This window comes from Nelumbo nucifera, chromosome 5 (genome assembly GCF_055504915.1).
Source record: "Nelumbo nucifera cultivar China Antique chromosome 5, China Antique-T2T, whole genome shotgun sequence".
NCBI classification, from domain to species: Eukaryota; Viridiplantae; Streptophyta; class Magnoliopsida; order Proteales; family Nelumbonaceae; genus Nelumbo; species Nelumbo nucifera.
This window is the reverse complement of record NC_142653.1, coordinates 52,970,999-52,996,228: the sequence shown is the minus strand read 5'-3', so window position 1 is coordinate 52,996,228 and position 25,230 is coordinate 52,970,999. Positions and strand designations below refer to the sequence as shown.

General features: G+C 37.8%; 1 protein-coding gene across 1 annotated transcript in view; it reads right to left on the bottom strand.

Moving 5' to 3' along the window:
• Nucleotides 1-8,418: 8,418 nt before the first annotated feature.
• The window catches only part of PTP1 (protein tyrosine phosphatase 1), a 37,931-nt gene continuing 21,119 nt past the window's right edge, over nt 8,419-25,230 (bottom strand). Inside the window, exons 6-9 of the mRNA XM_010258006.3 lie at nt 23,029-23,177; nt 22,783-22,924; nt 8,946-9,035; nt 8,419-8,817 (exon numbers count right to left, since the gene is read on the bottom strand). Coding sequence (XP_010256308.2) covers nt 8,961-9,035; nt 22,783-22,924; nt 23,029-23,177 — 366 coding nt within the window. The 3' untranslated portion in view covers nt 8,419-8,817; nt 8,946-8,960. The remainder of the gene's footprint in view (nt 8,818-8,945; nt 9,036-22,782; nt 22,925-23,028; nt 23,178-25,230) is intronic.

The window sequence follows — 25,230 nt, the reverse complement described above, 5'->3', positions numbered from 1 at the left end:
GCCTATTTTGGCTTAAAGGATCATGCTCCTTTATGTCATATTCAACCGGCTGACCATTGCTTTGTTTTTTATACCCCTCCTCACCTCGGGCAAAGCAATCTCAAGTGCAAATTACTTTGCAAAGGCCATAACCATTCAAGTCGTCCAATTGGACTAATTCAAACATGATAGAGGGTTTCCATTTCATTTACCACTTGTTTTGCTCGGAAATAATAACCTAAAATGTCATTTTTGATATTTTAATTGCATAAATTGACATGGGTAGGTTCAAAGTTATAAAATTGAAAAATACACCATCTTAGCTAGGGGAGCATGCATTCAATAGTCAATTTCGCTTTTCACTCTTATATTGTGCATTCATGCGTTCAATCCAATCACTTTGGAAAGAGTATAAATACAAACATGTACAATATAAATACATACAAAATAATACATAATACAAGGTTTTTGCACTCTACATATTTGTATTCATACTTTTGGCTCAGTTTGGAAAGAGTGTAAAATTTAATTAAAATAAAAGACATTCAAAAACCATTGTCCATGTCAAACGGGTCGATGGATTGGCCGCCCGAGCAGCGAGTCATTGACCAAGTCAATGGTTTTGGCCAAGAAATGGGTTAAGGGTGAAATGGAACTGGTTGCTTGGATGGTTCTCGGAACAAATGGTTCAACCATTTGGGTCAATAATGGTTCGAAAACAGTTAAATACAAATATGTACAATACAAAGCTTTGTATTTTGTATTTCTAAACTTGTATTTCCACTGTACATATTTACATTTCCACTCTTCCTGAACCAAGCCTTTGGAAAAAGAATAGTAGACCATATGGGCCCAACCACTGTAGTTGATAGAAAAAAATACATCCAAACAATTGCCCAGACTATTTCTTCCTCCACTAAAGTCAACGAGTCTAGTGTTGATTTGTACCTACAATTTAGTTTTTGGCTGAATCCGCATTGTAATTCTAGGGAGTCCTCCTTTGGTATAGAGAGCATATGTACTCAACCAATAAATCATTATTTTCCTTCAAATTAAAGTGTTTTTTATGGTACCTCATCGGTACCATAGAAATTGTCACGTAGGTAGGTTAAAAGCAAAGTGATAACATGACATAACACAAATGGGATCTCATTTTTATCTAGAGAGAGATGAATTAATAAGGTTGTGTTTGATTTGAAAGAAAATGTAAGGAAAGGTAGGAAACCTATACAAGATTTTGTATACAAAACCTTTCCCTTATTTTGAGCCCGGCATTTACACATAAATGATAATTGGATTTACAACCCTATGAAGACCTAATGATAATGAATTTATGTTAGATAAGTATTATTAGGTAATCAACCATATAATGGTCTTTTACACTTAACCTCTCGGTTCATAATCATCAAAAATTACCCATAAAAAATGACATCTTTCCTGATTGCAAAAATGCATTGTCACACTCTTTGCTCGGATGGATCCTATGATTAAAGCATTTTACAAACATTTTTCATAAAATATGAATATAACATATAAATACCTTTTTTACATCAAAATTCAAATATAGTTGAAATCCATTACCGACAGTTTAGGTTTCCATCAAAGAGAGTGTAAACATTGATATTCACTTTGTTTGACAAAGGGACCGATCCTATTACTATTATCACCCACTCAGGTAATTTTCCAAACTACCCCAACATACCTAAATATTTGACCATTGATGGATCTCAATATTTGGTATATCAAAGACAGTTTAGTCCAAAGCCTAGTGTTGTATTATAATTAAGTCTGCAGTTAAGTGCAACTTTTAATTTTGCTTATCTATCTCCAAGGTTTAGGGCATAACTCAAAATTGGTTCGAGTTCAGTGTTTCTTCTAAACACCCATTGGATATACTTGGGGTCCAATTTGACAGTACATCAATGTTAGCCTTATTAGGATAAACTTCCCAAGTTCATCTAATGGCTAAGAACATTCTAAACTAGCATGAATCACATAAGTGTCAAATCTAAGGAGTAATTCACAGAAATACACCAATTCGAATATAAAACAATAATGTACTTTACTCATTTATTGATAAATATTTATCTACATCAATTTGATTGGATCTAAGGACATACACTATCTAATAGCTCCCACTTGTACTTAGGTCCAACAGTTGCTAGCCTCAGTCTCATACTATCCACATGTCCTTCAAACACTTCATGTGTTAGTAGCTTTGTTAATGGATCTGCCACATTTTTTGCTAATGCTATCATTTTAATTTAGATGTCTCCTCTACCAACAATTTCTCATAGAATGTGATCCTTACTCTCGATGTGTTTTGACTTCGAGTGGGCTCTCGACTCTTTAGCTTAAGCAATGACTCCAACATTGTCATAAATAGTGGAATGAGTGATGTGTTAAATGGTACAATTCAAAATTTTTAGACGAATTTCCTCATAAATATTGTTTATTTGGCAATCTTACTTGTAGTAATGTACTCAGCTTCGATTGTGGAGTCTATTCTGAACCCTTGTTTAGTACTTTTTTAATTGACTATACAGGACCCCAACATAAAGATATCTAGATGTAGAATTTCTATCATCTGGGTTAGACTAGAAGTTAGCATTTATATAACCAATCATTTATAGAGAACTATCATTGAAGACAGAACAATAGTCTTTAGTTCTTCACAACTATCCAATGCTCTTGTCCTAAGTTGGATTGATATCTATTCACAATACTAACAGTATGAGCAATGTCAGGTCAAGTGTACAACATAACATACATGATGCTCCCTATGTCAGAGGCATAAGAATCTTTCTCATGTCCTCTATCTCCTTAGCGATCTTAGGTGACATTCCTTTGAAGAGAGTGACTCATTGTTTGAAAAGAACGAATCCCTTCTTGGAATCCTATATGTTTAATCTTTTAACAATCTTATCAATATAAGTAGATTGAAAAAATCCAATTAATCGCTTTGATTTATCTCTATAGAGTAGAAATACCAAGATATAAGAAGTTTCTCCAAGATCTTTCATGGAGAATTGCTAAGAAAACCACATTTTCACTATTGTTAACATTCCTACATCATTTTCAATGAGCAGAATGTCGTCTAACTAAGAATGCAACATTGTATCCCATTGTCTTTTTATAAACAAAACATTCTCTCATATTTTGCTTAAAATCAAATTGTTTGACTGTTGAGCCAAAACAGATGTTCTATCTTCTATAAGCTTGCTTTAATCCGTATATGGATCTATTAAGCTTATACACCATATGTTCCTGACCCTTGACAACAAAGCCTTCTAGCTATTGCATATAGTTATCTTCAATAAGATTTCCATTTAGGAACATAGTTTTGTCATTCATTTCCTAAATTTCACAATTGTAATGTATAGTTATATGTAAGAGTATCCTAAGAGATTTAAGCATGGCTATGGACAAAAAGGTTTTTTCATAAATGTAACATTTTTTCACAAGTTAAGATTTATAGGTCTCAACTTTTTCATTAGGGCCCTTCCTCCTCTTGTATATTCACTTACAACCGATTTATTTCACCCCTAGGGGGTGGATTTACTAGAGTCCAAACTCTGTTGGTATTTATTAAGTCAATCTTAGCTTTCATGGCACCTACCCTTTTAAGGAGTCTACATCTAACACAACTTCCATATAAGTCAATGTATCTTCCTCACTATCCATGGCTTTCATCAAGTAACTTTCTTGATCATAACCGAAATGCACAAGGGTTTTAGATACCCAGGTAGATCTTTTAGACTAGGTATTGATATCTGGAACTTGCGGGTTATCTGTCACTACCCGTAAGCTCTCCTCATCAAGAATAACTTCTAGATGATGATTGCTTAAGATATAGTCATCTTCTAAGAAGTTGGCATTTCGAATAACAAAAATCTTTTATTCTCTTGGGTCATAGAAGTGGTACTCAATAGAGTTCTTAAGGTAACCTAAAAATAGACAATGGTTAGTTTTGAATTCCATCTTGGCTGAAACCCATTTCCACATGTAGATCGTACTCTCTATTGCATGTCCCCAAAAGGATATGGGTGATTCTGAGTGGACGAGGAGTGATCAGACCATATACAATAAAATTCAATTTTTTCTCTTTGAAACACTAATTAATTGTGGTGTACTAGGATGAGACATTTGTGATATAATCCCGTTGCCTATTAGGTAGTCCCTAATAAATCCATCAAAGAAATATTCACATCCTCGATCTGATCAGAATGTGTTGATTTGTCTTCCCAATTGTTTCTTGACTTCATGTCTAAATTTTTTGAACTTATGCCTCATTAGGTACACAGCCATAGCGAGAATAGTCATCCGTAAATGTTATAAAACATGAATGTTGGTTATGTATCTAACATTCAATGGACCATATACATCTGTATGTATAAGGTTAAGTGTGCATACACTTCTTTTAGGCTTACCTATAAATGGCCTCTTGGTCATATATTCTTGAAGCAAAGATTTACAAGTTGGTAGATCTTTTATTGCAAGCAAATCTAGAGGATCACACTTTACCAATCTTGTGACCCGTTCAATGTTTATGTAGCCAAATTAGTAATGCCACATGCATATGGAATTAATAATTTTTCTTGTTTTATGTTTTTACAACCAAATTAGTAATGCCACATGCATGTGGGATTAACAATTTCTCTTGTTTTTTTTATGGGGATGTGTTCTAAAGTTGTTCCAGCTACATATGTTTCTAGAGAAGGGTGAAGTACATAGAGTTCATTCTTGAGTTTTTAATGAGTAAGAAACTTGTTGTTCGATTTAATTGTAATTTTATTACTAAATAAAAGGGAATAACCATTCTTCCATAATGAAACTGAAATCAAATTTCTCTTGCATTGTAGAACATAAAAACAATCTTTTAGGGTCATAACCATTTCTCTAAAAACTAAATCTATTGGTCCTATAGCTGTAGTTGCAATAGTTACAAATGTACCCATGTAGAGAACGGCCTCTTCATCACTCAACCTTTTGCTTTCTTGGAATCCCTATAGAATGTTACATGCATGAGTAGAAGCCCCAAAATCAGTACACTAGGGGGTAGAAGTGACCAACATATCGGTTTCTATGACTTGAGTTTTGAAAATACCTTTTTCTTTTTCTCCTTAAGGAATTCTATATACTGAAGACAATTTCTCCTCTAGTACTTGGTCTGCTTGCAAAATTTGCTTCTTCGGTTTGCTAATAATCTTTTGAGGCCTCTTCTTGCCCTTACATTTCTTCTTGCCAGATTTGCCCCCTTCAATAAGCATGACGACTGCTTATCCTTTATAATCAATTCATCAACCTAATGCAACATATTACCGAGATCTTGCAAGTTAGTTTGTAGCTTGTTCATGTTGTAGTTGAGAACAAATTGACTAAAGGATGTGGCAAGAAGTTTAAGATGATATCAATTTTTGTTCATCATCTAATTTGGAGCCAAGAGACTCTAATTCATTTATAAACCCTATCATCTTCATGACATAGTCTTGAATCGGCTGGTTCTTAGATATCTAAGTGGTCATCAACAGTTTGAGGAACTTTTAACATGCAGAATAATTATACTCCTCATACATGGCCTTTACACTTTAGAATTTCTTTATAAGATGCTATTTTATCAAATTGTCCATGCATAGAGTTGTCCAGTGAGGTGATGGTGTAACAATGGGCAAAAGAGTTATTCTCCTCTATTTTTTGATATTCCTTCTTTTTATCCTCAGAGGCTCTTCCACCAGTATGTTTTAGCGCTTTCTGATTAGCCCTAGGTTAAGGTTGCGAATCCAATCTATGTACTTAGCCTCAAAGGCTTTTTCACCAATTTATCGGATTTGAGCACCAAGTTAAGGTTGTAAATCAATTTACGTACTTAGGTCCTTTGAGTTTGTAATCATCTACAAACTTAAAGAGTGGTTTGTGTGCCGTTTCTAACAAATTGCACAGGTAATTAGTCTACTACCTAATTATCGTTTCATGTTATATGCCATAGAATAAACTTTTATTTACATTCAATTTCCATTTTTTAATTTTTGAGATTTCCCTCTATCTCAAGGATGTAGACATTATTCATGTCTCTGAAAATGTGGGGAATCACATAGGTGCATGAAGCCAACTGTTTCAGTTGCATAATCCCCTTTGGCCTCCATTAGACAAGGTTTATAGCCATTTTACATTAAACCTTTCTAATCGATAAGTGTTGACCCATCATATAGGAAGCTCCAAGGTATTATGAAAGAGTCTTCCATTTTAGGATAGACCACTCCTACTAGTCTGTGACACCCTTATCATCTAATGAAGCAATTCAACTGATCATCTCAGTGAAACAGATAGCCCAATTTTATGGTGCATCTCTATTTACCAATGCATTCCATTTTCATGCTAATGACAAAAGACCTTTAGAGATGTCATTTTATGAAATTCCCTATCATCTTAGCACTTATATCATTAATGAGAGAACAATAATATCAGTCCCTAGACCAGGTATTAGGTCTTACCAAAGTAGCTCCCATTGACCTTCATAAAGTCAAATTCAAATGGGCCCTAATTGGGTTAGGGTTCCCACAAGGGTTCATTCTTTGGAGAGAAAACAAAAAAAATAACTCATTTAGTGGGAGATCATTCAAAGGTTCATGGACATCATGGCCATGATGTGTATTCAACCATGATGGGCGAAAAAAGCCACATAAAGTCTTTGCATGGGCCAAGCACTTATGGACTGTGTACAAATTGCATACACAACACATCACACACAATTGATCAAGAATCAACTTAAAGCTTTTCAAACTCAGATCCATTTGGATTAACACATTATCAGCCCACTATTGAACCCATTTATCCAATAAAATTTGACTTGGTATATGAGCCCAACTGCAAAAAGCAATTCAGACCATATAACAGTCTATGCTGAAATGCGCTTATCTTTTTTAAATTTAAACCCAACTAGATTTTACAAGTGTGGGCCGAATTGGTCTAGGCAATGGCCCACCAAACCCTTGGCTTAGGTCCAAAATTGATTACTTAATTAGTGATCTAAGGGGTTGTTAACAGTCTTCAAAGAACCCTAGTTTTGGCCCATATAGGGTGGACCAAAATTAGGTCAAGTCAGCCTAGGGTTTGGTGTCCAAAACATGCATCAATTAAAAAAGACTACTCTGGAAAATCTCAAGTATGATTCATAATCAAATCAATAAATATTGACAAAACAATGGAATGAAATAACAATGGATGATAGTGTGATGATCTGAATCTAATCCGGACAATCTACAGGAATCCATTGATCTGCCATCTCCATATCAATCTTGTACTCCATCTTCCTTTGTGATCTCCAACTTGTTCTCCAATGTAAATAAATTTAGAAAATCCTAATTTCTAGTGCTTACTTCACAAAAAGAAACCCTAAAACATTCTTCTTGAAAATAAAATAAAAAAGTTAAATAATTACAGATCATGAATATCAAAATTGCATGGTGTATATTAAACTTGCCACCAATAAAGAATTCGATCTCCATCAGACTTTCGGCCTAAGAATTCAAGAATTCAGCATAAAATTATTTCAAATAATATCAGAAAAATATAAAGATTAAATTTCAGATCTTTGGCCCCAAACTATGAACCAAATTCTCAATTCATATGTTAACTAGGTCAAATCGACTAGATTAGTTCATGTTGATTTGATATTTGTTTCAAATATGGTTTGGTTTAGTCTAAGAACTGAACATAATGCTCTAATATCACTGTTGGAAGGGTTAGAAACCAGATTTCACATGGCCAAACTAGGTTTAGTGGCTAGTTGAATTAAAATTTTTTTTTATCCCAACACAGGAACCAATTTCCCAGTGATTTTGAAATTTGAAAATTTGGGATTCATCTTGCACTGGACTGGACCAGATTTGAAACCCAAATTAAAACTGATTATATTTAATACAGATACTAAAATGTGCATCTCCTAGAATGGTAGTTCACGCCCAATATCAATCCCAAAATCTGCCTCAACAAAATTGGTTCCCAATTGCTTGGATTGATGTGGGTGTGTGAACCTGATATCCTCTATTGTTTTTTCTTGCAAAATAAAACAGTAGATGACTAATGGAAATCATCACCTATCAAAGTTGGGTTGAATTAGGGTTTCTGGGAGGCAAGGGAGAACATAGGAGAGCTGAGAGCTGAGATTGGAGAAAACTGGTGAATTTGCCCCTCTCTTAGTTCCTTATATAGAGCACTCTCCTAATATAATTAGGAGCTGATTCAAATCAAATTTGGTTTACAACTTTATCTTTAATTGATAATTATTATTTTCTTAAGAGAATAAGTGCTCCAAACCCAGATCTATACCCATTTTTGACTAAGATCACATGACAATTTCTTAACTAATCACATAAGTAATGGGCCTTAGGCTCATTTCATGCCCCAAGGTGTTGCATAACCACTTGGCATATGCTCAACTTAAGGAAAAAATTTTGGCAGATCGATCAATAAATTCCTCTTTTGCAGAGCGTAACTTACATATGGGGCTAGTCTAAAGCACAATTGAAAATTTGGAATACATTGTGAAACAAGGTGACGCTTGGTCCAATCTCCAAAGGAAAACCAAATTAGCCTGCTTTTCAGCCCACTGGTTCACAAGAAGGTAAAATGCACAAGACTCTTCAAAAAAAGGTTAAGGAAAAAGATTGATTTCTTAGTACCAGCTACATTTCAGTTTTACAAGGTAACAACCCCCATGAACCAAATGCAGAAGTGGGATTCCAACTGTGAATGTCCCAGATTCGAGGGCTGTGCAGGTTTCTCTACTGAACAGTGACTGAATGGTTCTTGTTAACGTGCATCAGTCAGCAGTCTGAGCTGTAAACATAATAACTGCATCAGCGTCTCATCCCAAAATGCCTATCTCAAAAGCATGGAGAGACAGGGACAGGACAAGTAGATATGGCACAATAATGGAAGTCCATGAAGAGTTATGAATGGTTTACAAGTTTGAGTTCCTTTCACTGGTGATTGGACTCCGAAACAAGCTCCTCCAATTCATCAAGTATGGCATCATAGCAAAAGAGGAATTGCTCCTGGTAAAACAATAGATGGGGCACGTCAAAATTTAGTAGAAAATATAGGATTGCTTCCTGATAAGCATTGAGTAGATCAAAGAAACAGAAAATAGCTGATCAAAAGAAACATCAACAAAATGCATGGGAATTCCAATATGATTCAGTTTCAAACTTCAAGAATGAACTCTCAGGATACATGCAACATAAACAAAACTCAGTAGTTTGTTTTCTACTGCACTTTGGTACTTGTTGAGGATTTGCTGTCATTTATTATTTTTGTGATTTTTAGACTGCACTCCACCTCAGAATTCTGAATTCCACAGCAGACGTACAACAATTCAAAATTTAAAACAGCTCCACCTATAACACCAATACCCGCCCGTGTATTGGCATCAATTCCGAGCTGGCACCTACTCCAACTGTACGGTAAAGCTAAGATTTGTTGGGGTGGACTGAACACTAAAACCCTTTTATTTTTTTTGCTATTGGGCCCAAGGCCCATTAGTTTAGGACTGAGTTAAGTTGATGTTTAAGTGTGTTGATAGTTGCCACCCCATTAAGGGCATATTTAACATCATACGTCTTTCATTTCTTAAGTATAAAAATTAATGGGAGAGGCTGCTGGATCATTATGGATTCTCTTCCCTTTCTCTTATCTTCTTCTCCTCTCAATAACTTTTCCTTCTACCTTTTCCCCTTTCTTTTGTTTATGTTATTTGCTAATTGGTATCAGAGCATTTTTTTAAAGATTCTTGGAGCTGACCCATGCAGTCCTACATCAGCCGACTGCATGGAGGAGTAAAGGCCTAAAGCACTGATCATTGGATCAAAATAGACCCAGTTCTTGGATTTTTTTTGTGAAATTCAGTCATCCAGGAGTGTGATCTTTGACCAGACACCAAAATAGGAAGAACTAGAGAGAGGGGGGGGGGGGGGGGGGGGGGGAGAGTCCACATTTATTGAAGTGGACTCTTTGTTTTTGACCTGGAGTGAGGCACTCAGGATTTTTTTTTTTTTTGAAAGGTAAAAGGATTTTTTTTGGATTCTAGGAGCATTCTATATGCAGCAATTCAGTTTTTGGCTGTTCCTGGGGCTCTTGGTGAGATTGACAGCCACTTGTCTGTTAAGGGCCCACAAATAGGATCTCGTCACAGGTCGGTTAACAGGGAAAACTTCTTGTTTTCCCTTGTTTCTCCCTTTTCTCGAGGAACCTATCTTTAGCGCCTTTATGGTGATTTGTTAAAGAGATCACCAACTCTCCTTTGCTCTTTCTTGACTGAAATTCTGGATGGATTTATTGAATAACATCTGCTCCTTAAATAGGAATTACAAGAGTCCTTCTTAAGGAAACTTTCTAAAAGACCTAGGAAATAATAATGCTACTGCCTAATTAATAGGAACACTGAATCTAGCTAAGAGATAAGATAGGAACACTGAATCTAACACCCATTACTGCTGCTGTCTGCGGTTGTATTCCTTTCCAACTAAAGCATCCACAATATTACTCCCCTCCTGGACTAAGAGCTTGTCCTCAAGCTCGAATTTAGGATAGGTGTCTTAAAACACAGTCAAAGGAATCCAGGATAGGTGGAATGATTTTGCCCTCCTAGATCGGGTTCCAATGAAGAGGGTTCATCCTCATCTTCCTCTTGTTCCACCAGGAGGCAGAAAAGTCTCTTGCACTTGTGCCCTGCTAAGTAAAGTTCATCACAATTAAAACATTGTCCCCTCGCCCTGCGTTCTGCCATCTCAGCCCTGGACAAGCGCTTAATAGGGGGTGCAACAACGCTGCTTCCCACACTGGATGCCGATCTGGAATTGTTGCTTGTCTGTGGTTTCTGTTCTTGGCTGGCTGCTGAAGATGGAGCCATTCCGAGTGGTTTCGGGGCTGCCCATGTTGTTTGAGGCCGCCCTATACTGATACTTCCGCGGTTGAGTTGCAATTTGCGTTCAAAAGCGCGAGCCAAATTCATAGCAGTAACCAGATTGGGGGGATTTTGCATCTCCACATCCACCCTCAAAGTTTCTGCTAACCCCGCGGTGAACATGTCAACCTGTTGGTCTGGTCGTACCGAAGATGCTCTTGTAAGGAGGGTCTGAAACTGGCGCTGATACTCAGCCACAGTTCCTGTCTGTTTGAGGTTGATTAGTTCGCCTAATGGATTGCTTGTTAATGGGGGCCTGAATCTGAGAAGGCATAGGATTTGAATTGGGTCCAACTAAGCCCAAATTCCTCCTGCTCCAATATATAAAACCAGAGCTGTGCCTCCTCTGTCATGTGGAATGCGGCTAAGCCTACCTTGGAGCCAATGACAGAGGAGGCGCAGCTCTGGTTTTATATATTGGAGCAGGAGGAACTTGGGCTCAGTTGGACCCAATTCAAATCCTACTGCCTTCTCAGATTCGGGCCCCCATTAACAAGCAATCCATTAGGCGAACTAATCAACCTCAAACAGACAGGAACTGTGGCTGAGTATCAGCGCCAGTTTCAGACCCTCCTTACAAGAGCATCTTCAGTACGACCAGACCAACAGGTTGACATGTTCACCGCGGGATTAGCGGAAACTTTGAGGGTGGATGTGGAGATGCAAAATCCCCCCAATCTGGTTATTGCTATGAATTTGGCTTGCGCTTTTGGACGCAAATTGCAACTCAACCGCGGAAGTATCAGTATAGGGCGGCCTCAAACAACATGGGCAGCCCCGAAACCACTCGGAATGGCTCCATCTTCAGCAGCCAGCCAAGAACAGAAACCACAGACAAGCAACAATTTCAGACCGGCATCCAGTGTGGGAAGCAGCATTGTTGCACCCCCTATTAAGCGCTTGTCCAGGGCTGAGATGGCGGAACGCAGGGCGAGGGGACAGTGTTTTAATTGTGATGAACTTTACTTAGCAAGGCACAAGTGCAAGAGACTTTTCTGCCTCCTGGTGGAACAAGAGGAAGATGAGGATGAACCCTCTTCATTGGAACCCGATCCAGGAGGGCAAAATCATTCCACCTATCCTGGATTCCTTTGACTGTGTTTCAAGACACCTATCCTAAATTCGAGCTTGAGGACAAGCTCTTAGTCCAAGAAGGGAGTAATATTGTGGATGCTTTAGTTGGAAAGGAATACAACCGCAGACAGCAGCAGTAATGGGCGTTAGATTCAGTGTTCCTATCTTATCTCTTAGCTAGATTCAGTGTTCCTATTAATTAGGCAGTAACATTATTATTTTCTAGGTCTTTTAGAAAGTTTCTTAATGTTTCTTTTAGAAAGTCTCTTAATGTTTTTTAGAAAGTTCGTTTTTAGAAAGTTTCCTTAAGAATGACTCTTGTAATTCCTATTTAAGGAGCAGATGTTATTCAATAAATCCATCCAGAATTTCAGTTAAGAAAGAGCAGAGGAGAGTTGGTGATCTCTTTAACAAATCACCATAAAGGCGCTAAAGATAGGCTCCTCGAGAAAATGGAGAAACAAGGGAAAACAAGAAGTTTTCCCCGTTAACCGACCTGTGACGAGATCCTATTCGTGGGCCCTTAACATTGTCTTACTTCTATCAGTTCCTGAGAAAGGATAAATCTCTCCAGGTAAGTGTTTTTTGTTTTCAGAAGAGTTTTTAGGCATCTGATCCTAGAAGCTATTTTTCATCTTTTATTGGTGTTTCAAGCTGTTTGAGAAGCTATGGAGGGTAGTGAAGTTGAACAGAAATCGACCAGTGACCTTAGACTGGTTGTGGGAGGTGCCAGTGATCTTTTGGGATCTAGTACTATCACTACTATTATATTTGACGGTACAAACTATATGGAATGGGCACAATCAGCCAATATGGCTATTGGTGCACGTGGAAAATAAGGATATATTATTGATGAGGAGAAAAAACTTGAGAAAATTCCTCTTGGTGGGTACAAGAATGACATGGTAATGACTTAACTATGTAATTCTATGCTACCTCATATTAGCAAAAATTTCCTATAAGCAAATACTGCTAAGGAGATTTGGGATGGAATAGAGTAGTAGAGATTTATTCATAGAATAAGAATGTTGTGAGCCTATCGATTGAAATATCATATAATTAGTACAAGACAAGGAGATAAACCTCCTGTAGTATATCTTTCTACTTTGAAAACTTTGTGGCAAGAGATAGAGCATTTGGAGACTGTAGCATGGGAGAGTACCAAGGATATTGCTACCTATCAAAAGTTGGTAGAAAAGAAAAAGGTATTTTAATCTTTGGCTGAACTTAACCCTAAGTTTGACATTGCATAGCAACATATCCTTTTCTGTGAGAGTGTGATTCTCTCTCAGACATATGCCTTTGTGTCTAGAGGGGAGACCAAGAGGAATGTTATGATGAGATAAGGGTGGTGGCAAGAATAAACAGGAGGATAAAAAAGACATTGTGTGTGATTATTGTAAGAAACTTAAGCATACCAAAGACACTTATTGGAAGCTCCATCTTCATCTTATACCAGCTGGTATCAAGAACAAGAAGGGAAATGCAAACGAGATAATCATTGGAGACTCATTAGGATCACTTACTCCAGCTTCCTTGGAGTCTATTGTAACAATGACAACCAAGGTTGAAATTGTAAAATATGGGTAGTTTATGAGTCAGAGAGATGCAGTTCCAATTCTTCACCAAGGTACACAATAGGGTGTAGGCAGTTTAGGAATTGGCCATACCATCTCTTTTACTCCACGTCAGATAAAGAGGGACCTCCCTGGATTATAGACTCAATAGCCTCTAAGCATATGACCAATGTATCTACTTTATTTTCTCCATATCAGTTGTGTTTTGGTAGAGATAGAGCCTTTATGACAGATGGTTCCCATGTTCCCATTGCAGGAAAGGGGTTGGTTAGAGTGACTAACACCATTACTTAACCCTTTGTTCTACAAGTTCCTAGACTACATACTAATCTTTTATCTATGAGTAGTTCAACAAAAAATTTGAATTGTTCAATGACTTTTGTTCCTGGTAATGACTGGAAGTGGTCATTAGGTGAATGGAGCCTACCTTCTTGATGCGCTTCCAAGTTACCAAAGCCATCATGTCAATAGTAGGAATAATGGGTCAAGGTATAGCAGGAATAATGGGTCAAGATTGGTGAGTCAGATAATGCCATGGCATAATTGGCTAAGTCACCTTTCTTTTGGTTCCTTACGTTTTTTTGTTTCCAAAGTTACTCGAGTTTGTTAAGTTGTGTAGTCTAAAGTGTGAATGTTGTCAACTTGAAAAGAAATGTAGACATTCTTTTTAATTAAGTAATAAAAGGAGTTCTGCTTTTGATATTGTTCACACTGATGTTTGGAAACTCTATCACATTTCTTCCATGTAATTGAAGTATGTACTTGATGTTGTTGGTGTGTCATCTGGACAACCAATGTGATAGGATGTAACCTTCTCTTTTAATAAACCTTCTTTCTTCTTGATTCTTCAAAAAAAAAAAAGAAAAAATTGTTATTCCCTTCGTTTGTGGATGATTATTCTCGACATTCTTAGGTATATGTGATGTGATCTTGTGATTAGGTGCCATCCTTAGTGTGACAGTTACATTAGATGGTTCTCACATAGTTTGGTATGAGGACTAAGGTTTTTAGATCGGATAATGCTAGGAAATACTTTGAAAAAGACATAACATCTTATCTATCGGAGCATGGGGTGATTCATCAAAGTAGTTGTGCTCATACACCTCAACAAAATGGGGTGGTTGAAAGAAAAAACTAACATATTGTGGAGGTAGCAAGAAGTCTTATAGTGTATGCTTTAGTTCTTGTTCGTTTTTGGGGTTATAATGTACTAATTGTTGTCTTCTTGATTAACCATGTTGCTTCTTGTATCCTTGGGTTTAAGGTATGTCTACTTTGTTCATTCTTGGTCCTTCTGTACTAAATTTGATCCTAAAGCCAAGAAGTGTGTATTTTTCATGTATGCCTAAAACCAAAAGGGATATTGTTGCTATGATCCGGTGTCAAGGAGTTAAAATGTTACTATAGATGTCACTTTCTTTGTGTCTACACCCTTCAAAAATTTTATTAAGAATCAAAAAGAAGGAATTACATCAAGGTGGAAAGGTCACCACCACAAGAAATTTTATATTTTCACCCAAAAAATTTGTTGTCTTATAGTTCCTTGTTTAGCCAATATGTCTGCCATCCCATTTGTTGTTCTTCTAACCCATCTAAATGTGACATTCATCCCATGGGATTTTGGTACTATTCCTTGTCCATGAGATAACCACTTGAGAATCCCCTTCCACTTCCAAGTTAAGAAACCCAAACTGCTTAGCAAATTTAAGGCCCTGAAGAAGACTGTACAACTCTGTTGACACTGCATCACCATTGGTTACAGGACCTGAATATAAAGCAAGCATCTTCCCTTCTGACTCTCGAAAGACCCCTCCCATCTCAGCAATAGCCTGATTGCCTATGTGTAGCTACCATCAAAGTTGAGTTTTACACAATTGGCTTCTGGTTGTCTCCATTCCATCACTTTCCTTTCCTTATTTTGAGCTGACATAGCCACCTCCTTCCACTTTCTCAGGATATCATTTATACAGAAAATTTTGAAATCCTCCATTGACTTTACCCAATCGGCAACCTTTATTTTTACTGTTTCCACCACCTCCACTGTCTTTTCCGAGTCCTGATCGTCAAATAACAATTTGGTTCCCAAGTTGTCTTCTTCCAAGATTTTACAAGCTTTAGTGGAGTCTATGCTGTCGATGCTAGAAGGCTGGTTGACCTCTTCTTCTTCCCCAACATCAAGACCTTCCAAGTCCTCCCAATCACTACCGGCTTCCCAATCATCTTTATTTTCCCTGAAGTACCTCAGATTTGGCCTGTCCAGTGTCTGGAGTTTTCTGAATGCGCCTGCCTCCAAGCAAGCACTGGAACCCCAGAAAGACTCCTTTGGTTTCCCATACCAGCATCTAAGTACAGACCTTTTCAGTTCTGAATCTTCTTCACTTCGACAGGAGAGGAAAACTGGTTAAGTGGGGATGATGATAGAGCTTTGTTAGTGTCTCCTAACCCCAGATGAAAGATCACGTGGTTACTTAAGCAATCACACGTAGGGGTCAATTCTGGTCCACCCAGAAGACCAGGTTTGTTTACCAGCTCAGATTTACTTTGAAATCTTTCTAGTTCAATCTGCTACGATGACTTTTCACCTTCCCCTGGTTTTCCTGTCTTAGCATTCTCCTTACCGAGGACATTGCTTGGTTCTGACACCACCTCTGCATAGGATTTAAATTTGGTAAATCAATCCTCCATCAATGGTTCTGCTTGCTTGTTATTTTTGGGGGCCTGCGATCCCTCTTTTTCTTTCCAAGCCTGTTGAGCTTCAGCTTCAAACGACCGTCTGTCCATTTCTACCACTAACTGACCTCCACACAAACTTTTCCATGCCACCTCATCGTCTTCAACCTTTGCTCCCTCCCAAAGTTTTGAATCCATGTCAATGGCCAACCAGGCTCAATGGACCTTTCCATCTACTGATACCTCCACCATACAAGGGATGTTCTTGTACTTTGGCCCCAATAATTTCAGCGAGACAGCTCGAAGGTTTGAAGTGTTTACCTCTATAAGTTCGCCACCACAAAGTTGAGCTAAATTCTGGAGAGTTGGAATTGTCCAAAGATGGAAAGCAAGCCCAAAGATTTTCACCACAAGATTTTCCAACAACTCAATTGAGTTCGACCCAGGGCACCACTTGGAAACAATTACAAACCCTTTTTCGGTTTGACCTTGGTTTGTAGAAGAAATCTTCCATGGGAACAGAGAGATCTAGCATCGCCTTATAGTCACTGAAAGGCGTAATCAAAAAATTACCCTGACTTCAAAAGCTTTTGGATGGAAACACCCACGTCCACCGAATTCTCTACTTTTTGTTCCGACTGAATAATCAGTTTCTTGCTCCAAGGACCTTCTGAGGCAGTTGACTTAAATTTAGGCACTTGAAGTCCACAGGAAATCTGGATATCTTCCTTCTTTTCTTCTACCGGAAAAACACTTGCATTCTTTTCTGCATTTCCTGTTTCCTTTTTAGGCTTGATGGTAACCTTTTGGTTCCTTTCCCTCAGTTGAAATTCCTGGGGAGTTTCCATGATTGTGTTCCAACCTGTTCTTTGTCTTCCCATCAGGATACAGATAAGTTGCCTTCTATCATTTCCAAACCGCTCTGTCAAGGTAATATACCACCCCTTTCGATTCTTCCTCGTTTCAGTTGAAAAGATATTTCCATCGAGCTTTAGACTCTTCCTCCATTCTTGTACTTTGAATGACTTGCAAGCTCTCACCATGAAGCATTTAAACCAGGGCATTGCCCCTTCTGTGAGAAAGACCGTTGTCATCTTGCCCTCTCTAATCTTCAGCATCTCCATCCCTTTTGCTTTGACTTCTCCACAGATGAAAGTCTTGGACTCTACTTTTACTATCTTTCTCCAGCTTTATGCAGGCTCGAACTCTTTCTCCATAGATTTTTGTCCACCATTCTTCTCTTGTGGTTTTCCTCAAGGGCATTGTTTTAGGGAGGAGTTTGAGAATCCTATTCCTCTTCCTGTTCCTATCCCTTGCTCCATTACATCCTGCCTCACAATTCATTATGCTCAGAGCAAGAGGGTTGATTTCATTCATGCTCCAAAAGGGGAACCCGCATCACTTCCTATCGATTCATCTGAGACTCCAAGTTCAGCTGACACAAATCTAGGTATCCTTCTTGTGATTATAGATGTTTTTGTTCATATTAATGATACCCCCATAAAAATGAAGGCTTTGATAAAAAATCAAACATGGGAGATTGTTGATTTTCCTCAAGGCGAGGCTTGTTGAAAAAGGATATACATAAACCTATGGGATAGATTATCTGGAGACTGGAGACCTTTGCTCCTATGGCCAAAACGAGTCCAATTCGAATTCTCTTGTCTCTAGTGACCACCTATTCTTGGTCACTCTTCCAACTAAATGTAAAGAATGCTTTCCTCATTAGAGATCTGCAAGTGTATATGGACAATGAAGTGGATGGAGGAAAGGTGTACAACTTAAAGAAGTCTTTGTATGGCCTAAAGCAGTTACCAAGAACATGGTTTGAAAAATTAGGGGAGCATTGATTCGCTATGGATACACAGACTTAGTTAGATCATACATTTTTTGTAAGGTAAGGTTCAAAATATCGATAAAGGGTAGGGCGTATCGGCCTGTACTATTTTTTATGTTTTTTTTTTTATTTTCTTCAAAACTGGTTCAGAGGGGCAGGTTTAAGGCCAGTCTACCCCCTAAACCACTTGCTGACCTGAAACACCCCCTGTAGGGACGTACCGGGAAGGCTCTGATATGATACGTATCAGCTGATACGTGACAAAATTTTGATCCTTGGTGTAAGGCTGAGGATGTAAAGTGGTCTTTAGTCTGAGGTCTGAGGAATTGACTGAACCAAAAACGGGAAGAAATGGGAAATAAGCAAGTGGTCAGACCCCGAAGGGCTGCCTACATACCCTTTAGTGAGGGATCAGGCCATTGTAGTTTGTCAATGCTAGAATTCTAGCGAGAAAAGGAGGAAAATGGTGGATGGCTGAAATGGAGAAAAGGTTGAATGAGAGAATGGGAATGGACTGTAATCAAAGTGATGGTGATGGGTAAGAATGGTTTCAAGGCCCATATTTATAGTTTTTGGGTGCACATTCCAAGAGCTTTTTAAATTTCTGTTTTTCCTATTTTACCCTTATATTCCAGAATGTTCTTTACACATTTGAATCATGTGGCTAAATATCCTTCTAGAATTATCTTATTAATTGGTATTTACAATTTTACCCTTTTGTCGCATGTTTATTTCCTTGATTTATTTCTATAATATTTATTAATTGTGCTGAAATATTCAACACTTATATTTAATGGGCCAAATTGACCCAGATTTGGTTGGTCTTGTCGTAGTCATCGCTTCACGTTGCTACCCAAGTCGATCCCCTTACGCTTTGTAAAGAGAAGAGGATCGCTTGTGACAGTGCCAATAGTATACATTGTTAATATTATAGTTATAGGAAATGATTTGAGTGAGATTAATGCCTTGAATAAATCCTTACAATAGGAGCTTGAGATCAAGGACCATGGTGAGCTAAAGTACTTTCTAGGTATAGAGCTGGCAAGGTCCAAAAATGGGATCTTCATTTCCTAGAGGCATTATGTACTGGAATTTTTTTTTTTTTTGATTGGAAATGGTAACTTCATTAATATAACTTAAGAATAACTTTCCAGATTTAAGTACAACTGTCAACCCCTAAGTAGGTGTTCAGCCCCCAGTAATGTTTCTTACAAAACTGCCCAGAACATTCTCTCCCTCACAGTCCCTTGTTTAGCCAACGTGTCAGCTAAACCATTAGCTGATCTCCTTGTCCATTTGAAGCATGCACCAATCCCCCTTGTTATGTTGAGGATTTCCCTTATGGGCTGTCTATAAATTCAGAATCCCAACTTACTAGATTTCCCTTATGTACTGGATTTGTTACAGGAGGCTAGAAAACTTGGAGTCCAACCAACTAATACACCTTTTGACCAGAACCACACGATTAATGCTTCAGATAGTGAGCTAGTAAAGGATGTAGGGAGGTATCAAAGGTTGGTGGGCTACCTATTGTATTTGTGCATGACACGTCTAAATATCTCTTATGTTGTCTGTGTTGTAAGCTAGTATGCATGCTCCTCAGATTCAACACTTGGCAGTTGTTGACAGGACTCTTGTCTACCTAAAGAAACATCCAGGCAGAAGAATACTGTTTACTGATCATAGGAACATGGAAGATAGAGGCCTATACAGATGCAAATTGGGCAGGGTGCTTAGATGATAGGAGGTTTACATCAGGATTCTGCACTTTTGTTGGGGGTAACATGGTTTCATGGAAAAGTAAAAAACAATCAACTGTGGCCAAGTCAAGTGCAAAAGCTGAATACAGCTCTATGGCTTATGGTATCTCAGAGCTTCTTTGGATTCAGTCTTTGTTGGATGAGCTTGGAGTTGTTACAAAGGAACCTATGATATTGTATTGTGATAATCAAGCCGCAATCAACATCACCCACAATTCAGTTCAGCATGATAGAACGAAGCATATCAAGGTAGACAAACATTTTATAAGAAAGAGGATGACATCAAGAGAAGTATGCCTACCATATGTTTCACCTGACATACAGCTAGTTGATGTCGTCACCAAGGGAGCTACAAAAAGATACCTTGAATATGATCTACACAAGTTGGGAATTGTGACATTTATTCCCAACCTGAGGGGGAGTGTTAAGGATTTGCTATCATTTATTTTCTTGTTAATTAGTTTCTGTTATTGGGCCCAAGGTCCACTAGTTTAGTGCTAGTTTAAGTTGATGTTTATGTGTGTTGACAGTAGCTGCCTTATTAAGGGCATATTTGGCATTGTACATCTTTTATTTCTTAAGTATAAAAGTTAATGGGAGAGGCAGTTAGATCATTATTGGCTTCTCTTCCCTTTCTCTCATCTTCTTCTCCTTCTCTCAAGAACTCTTCCTTCTACATTTTCTCTCCCTTTTTCCTTTCCTTTTGTTTTTGTTATTTGCTACTGTACTAACATGGATTTCAACTTAGAAAAGTGTAAATGCAGGTATCTTGCTTTCTTCTAGAACATTAATACCAAAATATATATTCATTCATTAGTGCAACACACTTTCCTGGTATAATTTCTTAAATACTCAATCATTAGTCCATGGGTTGGAAGTTGGAACTTGTGAACTGCACTTGACAAGCTGACATGCTTCCAGTTAGTAGCTTTTCAAACCATTTGATTCATTAATTCTGCTTATCTTCTAATCCAAAATTTTTAAACTTTATTTTACTATAAGATTATCTAGTCACTATTCTTTGACAACAATTTTCATATGGTTAAGATAATAAATGATTGTAGCATTTGTACTTCGTAAAATTAATGAAAGGTAGAAATGTGAAGACATTTGCTATATCAGTTGATAACAAAAAAGAAATTTTTAATTGAGTCTGCATTTTTTTCCATGTAAAAGGGGTAGAAAATGCTTTTTCCATAAAAGAGATAGAAATACAATTGATGTTTTACACAGTGGAAACTTTCTACCTATTTTATGTCAAAACAAAAGGAGGCTTAACAAAACTCTTGTTGAGATGCAAAATAATGGCTTGGAAGGCAGGTCACACTTCTAGCGTAGACTATGATTTTACATTCCAAATAACCATTGTTTAGAAGATCAACATATTTCCTGATATTGCCACAATATTTCTAATTCCATGGGTGTGTACACAAAAAACCATGGGAGTATATCTTCACATATTCTTCAATGTTTAATATCTTTTATATTGTTTTTAAACAACTTTTACTTTTTACTTGTATTTTCTCTTGAAACCCACTAGTTTTTTTTTTGCAAATTTATCATTATAGACGACTTTTTTTTATAGAATATTTTTAACTATACAAGATTAATTAAGTATTGTGATGCTTTAAAATTTTAAACACTAATAAAAAGGTTAGACACTATTGTGAAAAGCACATTCATATGTAAATAATACCTTTTATATTAAACAAAACATAATAAAATAATGTATACAAGCTAATGGTATGATGGTGCAACAACCAATATTTCAGTTACAAAGGATCTTCACCAAGGTTCAACACTTGGCTCTTATTTATTTGCACTAATCAAAGATGAATTAACTAACATAGCCAAGAGCAAGTCCCGTGGTGCCTGTTGTTTACTGATGAAATTGTTTTAATTGATGAAATTAATGAAAGGATTAAATGAAAAATTAAGTTTATGGACAAATACTTTAGAAACAAGAGGTTTTATAATAAGTAGGAGTAAAACAGGATGTGTGCTATGTGCATTTAATAATAAGAGTGCAAATCAGAGCACACTTGGATTGGAGACCAAGAAATAACTCAATGTGACCTTTTCCAGTACCTTGGTTATAATTCTTAACAAGGGAGAGATTGAGGAGGATGTTGCCCATCAAATTATAGCAAAATGGGCAAAATAGAGTGGTGCATCTGGAGTCTTATGTGGTAGGAGAATACCATTTCGATTAAAAGGAAAATGATATAAAACAGTTGTAAGGCCAACTATGCTATATAGAGTAGAGTGTTGGGTATTCAAGAAACATGTCTAAAAAATGTGGTAGAAATGTGTATGCTGAGATGAATGGAAAAACTAGATAGGGTCACAAATGAAATCATTTGAAGGAATCTAAGAATACCTCCAATAGGTGATAAAATGACCAAAAGACTAAGATGATTTGGTCATGTACATAGAAGACCACCTACAGCACCTGTAAGAAGTGATCTGTTACAAGTTGAAGGGGCTAGAAGGGCTAGGGGCAGACCAAAAACGACATGGCTGATGGTTGTAGTAAGAAATGTTTTAAGCACTCATAATTTAACAATGGATATGGCAATAAACAGAACGGAATGGTGAAAAAGGATTCATGTAGCCAAGCCCATATAGTTGGGATAAGGCTTATGATGATGTCCAGAGATATAATAATATTTTAAACCCTTAAATTTAGTTCTAAAGGAATAGGCCATCTTCAAATCAATTTAAAAGGATTATTTCCAAAAGAGTAGGTTTTTTTTATGTTCTTTTACAACTTCAGAAAATCAAAATTATTTGTTTTCCTATTGAATATCATTTTCCAAGGAAACCATTCATTTTCCTTTTATCTTACATGCAACCAGCACAGGCTATATAATAAAAGTAGAAACTAGATATGAAGCTTCAAGCAATGAAAGAATAAGATACCAATGTTTGAACCATCCCAACACGCTGAGATCTGAAGATGGTTATTGTGTTCACGAGATCTAAAGCAGACATGTCTCCAATGAGGATCCTTTGGATGGCATTATGTATTGTACAATATGTGCCTGTTCTTCCAATACCTGCACTGAGCAAGAGAGAGGAAATATCTCAGGCTTACATGCATAAATAATTTATATAATACTGGAGTATCATCCAGCTCATAGTTATGTAAGCAAACATGAGGTGAACCTGCAGTGCACAGCAATGGGACCAAGATTGGGTGGAACATGATATATCCTCTTCAGAATTTCACGAACAGCAAGTGTATCTCTTGGCACTCCATGATCAGGCCATTCAGGGTACTGAATGTGGAGAACAGACAAGGGCGGGTCCTCTGACTGCAAAACAGTCAGCAAAAGGAGATAAACAAGCCATACAATCATTTTCCACCAAAGAGTAGACCCCTCTAAATAAGACCTTACATTTAATGAAATAAGGCAACCTAAATCATAAGATACTAGAAAAGAACTAAGGTAAGTCAGAGGCATCTTTGTCTAAAGGATTAACAGATGTTCAAGAACAACTTAAAATCTATACTTATAGACTATGGTCACCCTGTTTGCAAGTAGAAGACTCTGCCTATAGTTGATAGATTTTCGTATAGTGTCTAATTGATCTGATCTCTGGATCAGACACTGACATTTACATTACTGCCTTGCACAGTTCATCAGATTCATCATTTGGCATGGATGTGGTTAAGAGGATGCCCCAAACTGGGCATCCAACCATGCTTAGCTGATTGTCCTAGGTGGTGAGCTCTCTTGCTGAAAGTGGCTTTCAACTCGTACAGTATTTATGAGAGGAAGGGAGCAACGAAGATGGAGGAACGAAGCGACGAAGATTTTCAGGTGGTGAACAGGTGGAAGTCGGAACTGAATATCGAAGCGAAGAAAATACTACTTTGAGAGTGGAAGGGCCAGAGGTAAGAATCTGCTAAAAGTTAGAGAAGACAGGAAGGCGATGTTACTTCTGTCTGAAGAAGCAATGCTATGGTTGAAGGGGTTTATCGATGGAGTACTTCAATTGCTCAGAACAGTAGGGTAGAAAAATGTATTAGAGCTGGAAAAGAAGAAATACTAAGTGGAACTGAGGTGCAACGAGAAAGGCTGGTTCATTACCATCTCAGAATACTTGGGCAATAGGAAACAAATGGTTTGTTTACCGGAAGGGAAGCAGGCACAAGGGTGGACAGCTTTTTCAGATGAGTTACAGCAGTTTCTCATCTCTGTTGACAGGTACTTACATAAGGAGCATGAGAAAGAACAAAGTACAGAGGATAGCCCTCATAAATACTCAAGCCAGCCATTAAAGCAGAGCTCCTCTAGCTGTGGAGAGGCAATAGCGAGTTCAAATAGAGGGATGAAGGTGTGGTTTGAGACTGAGCAAGGTGATTGGGAGCAGAGAATGGTGATAACAGCCAACAAGGATATACAGGATTGGAGGAAGATTCTGAAGTCAGTGGTGCATAACTTGAAACTAGAAACTGAGGTTGCTCTGAAGCCATTCTCAAATAGGAAGGCAGTGTTAAGAATTGATGATGAGGTAAACAGGGGATTTACAGCATTCAAATGTGAAGAAGGTTTGGTCCAAGTCCAGAACTGGAAGCCATCGTGTAATGAGATGGAACATACTAGCGGAAGCTTCCTGCTAAAACTGGTAGGACTTCCCTTCCATCTTTGGAATGAATCAAACCTGGGAAACATAGTGAAGCTGTTGGGTGGGGCAATGGAGGAAGTCCAGTTGCAAGACCTTCATGCCGCAGAGGTTAGGATTATTGGGGTGAAACCAGAATCGATCCCAAGAACAATCAAAGTTCTTGCTGATGGAGCATGGTATAGAATTTGGCTGGTTTCAGAGGTAGAGGCAGAGCTCGGAGGACGAAGAACCAAGGTAGAAGACGATGCCGACATGGTGGGCTAGATTACATGTGGCACACAGGTGTTGGCGAGAAGGGTCGAAGAACAGTACATGCCTAAAGGGGAAGCTGGAAAGTCAGAGGAAGAAAACCAAAAGACACGCAAGCTATTAAAAGAAAAAAAAATTGAAAGATTTTGAATTAAATGGGAAATTAGGGGCCCGGGCTTCATTTGTTGACGTGGTTTAGAAGGGGGTGGACCAGTCAAAGGTTTGGTGCGGGCCGGTCTATCTGAACCAATAGGAGGACAGAACAGTTCAAATAAGGGTTCGAAACTTAATCCACGTGACTGTTTAAGTGAGCATGTGGATCGGGGGGAGGTAGTGTGGACTGTGGACTATAGACGATAGAAATTGTCTATAGGCGGACAGAGCAGACCACAGGTTCCTTAAAATGGATCTCTTGCCCAGTTTCTGATATACTTTGGGAGGGCCAATCATCACAGGATCGACCAAATCCCAGGTACACAAGAGATT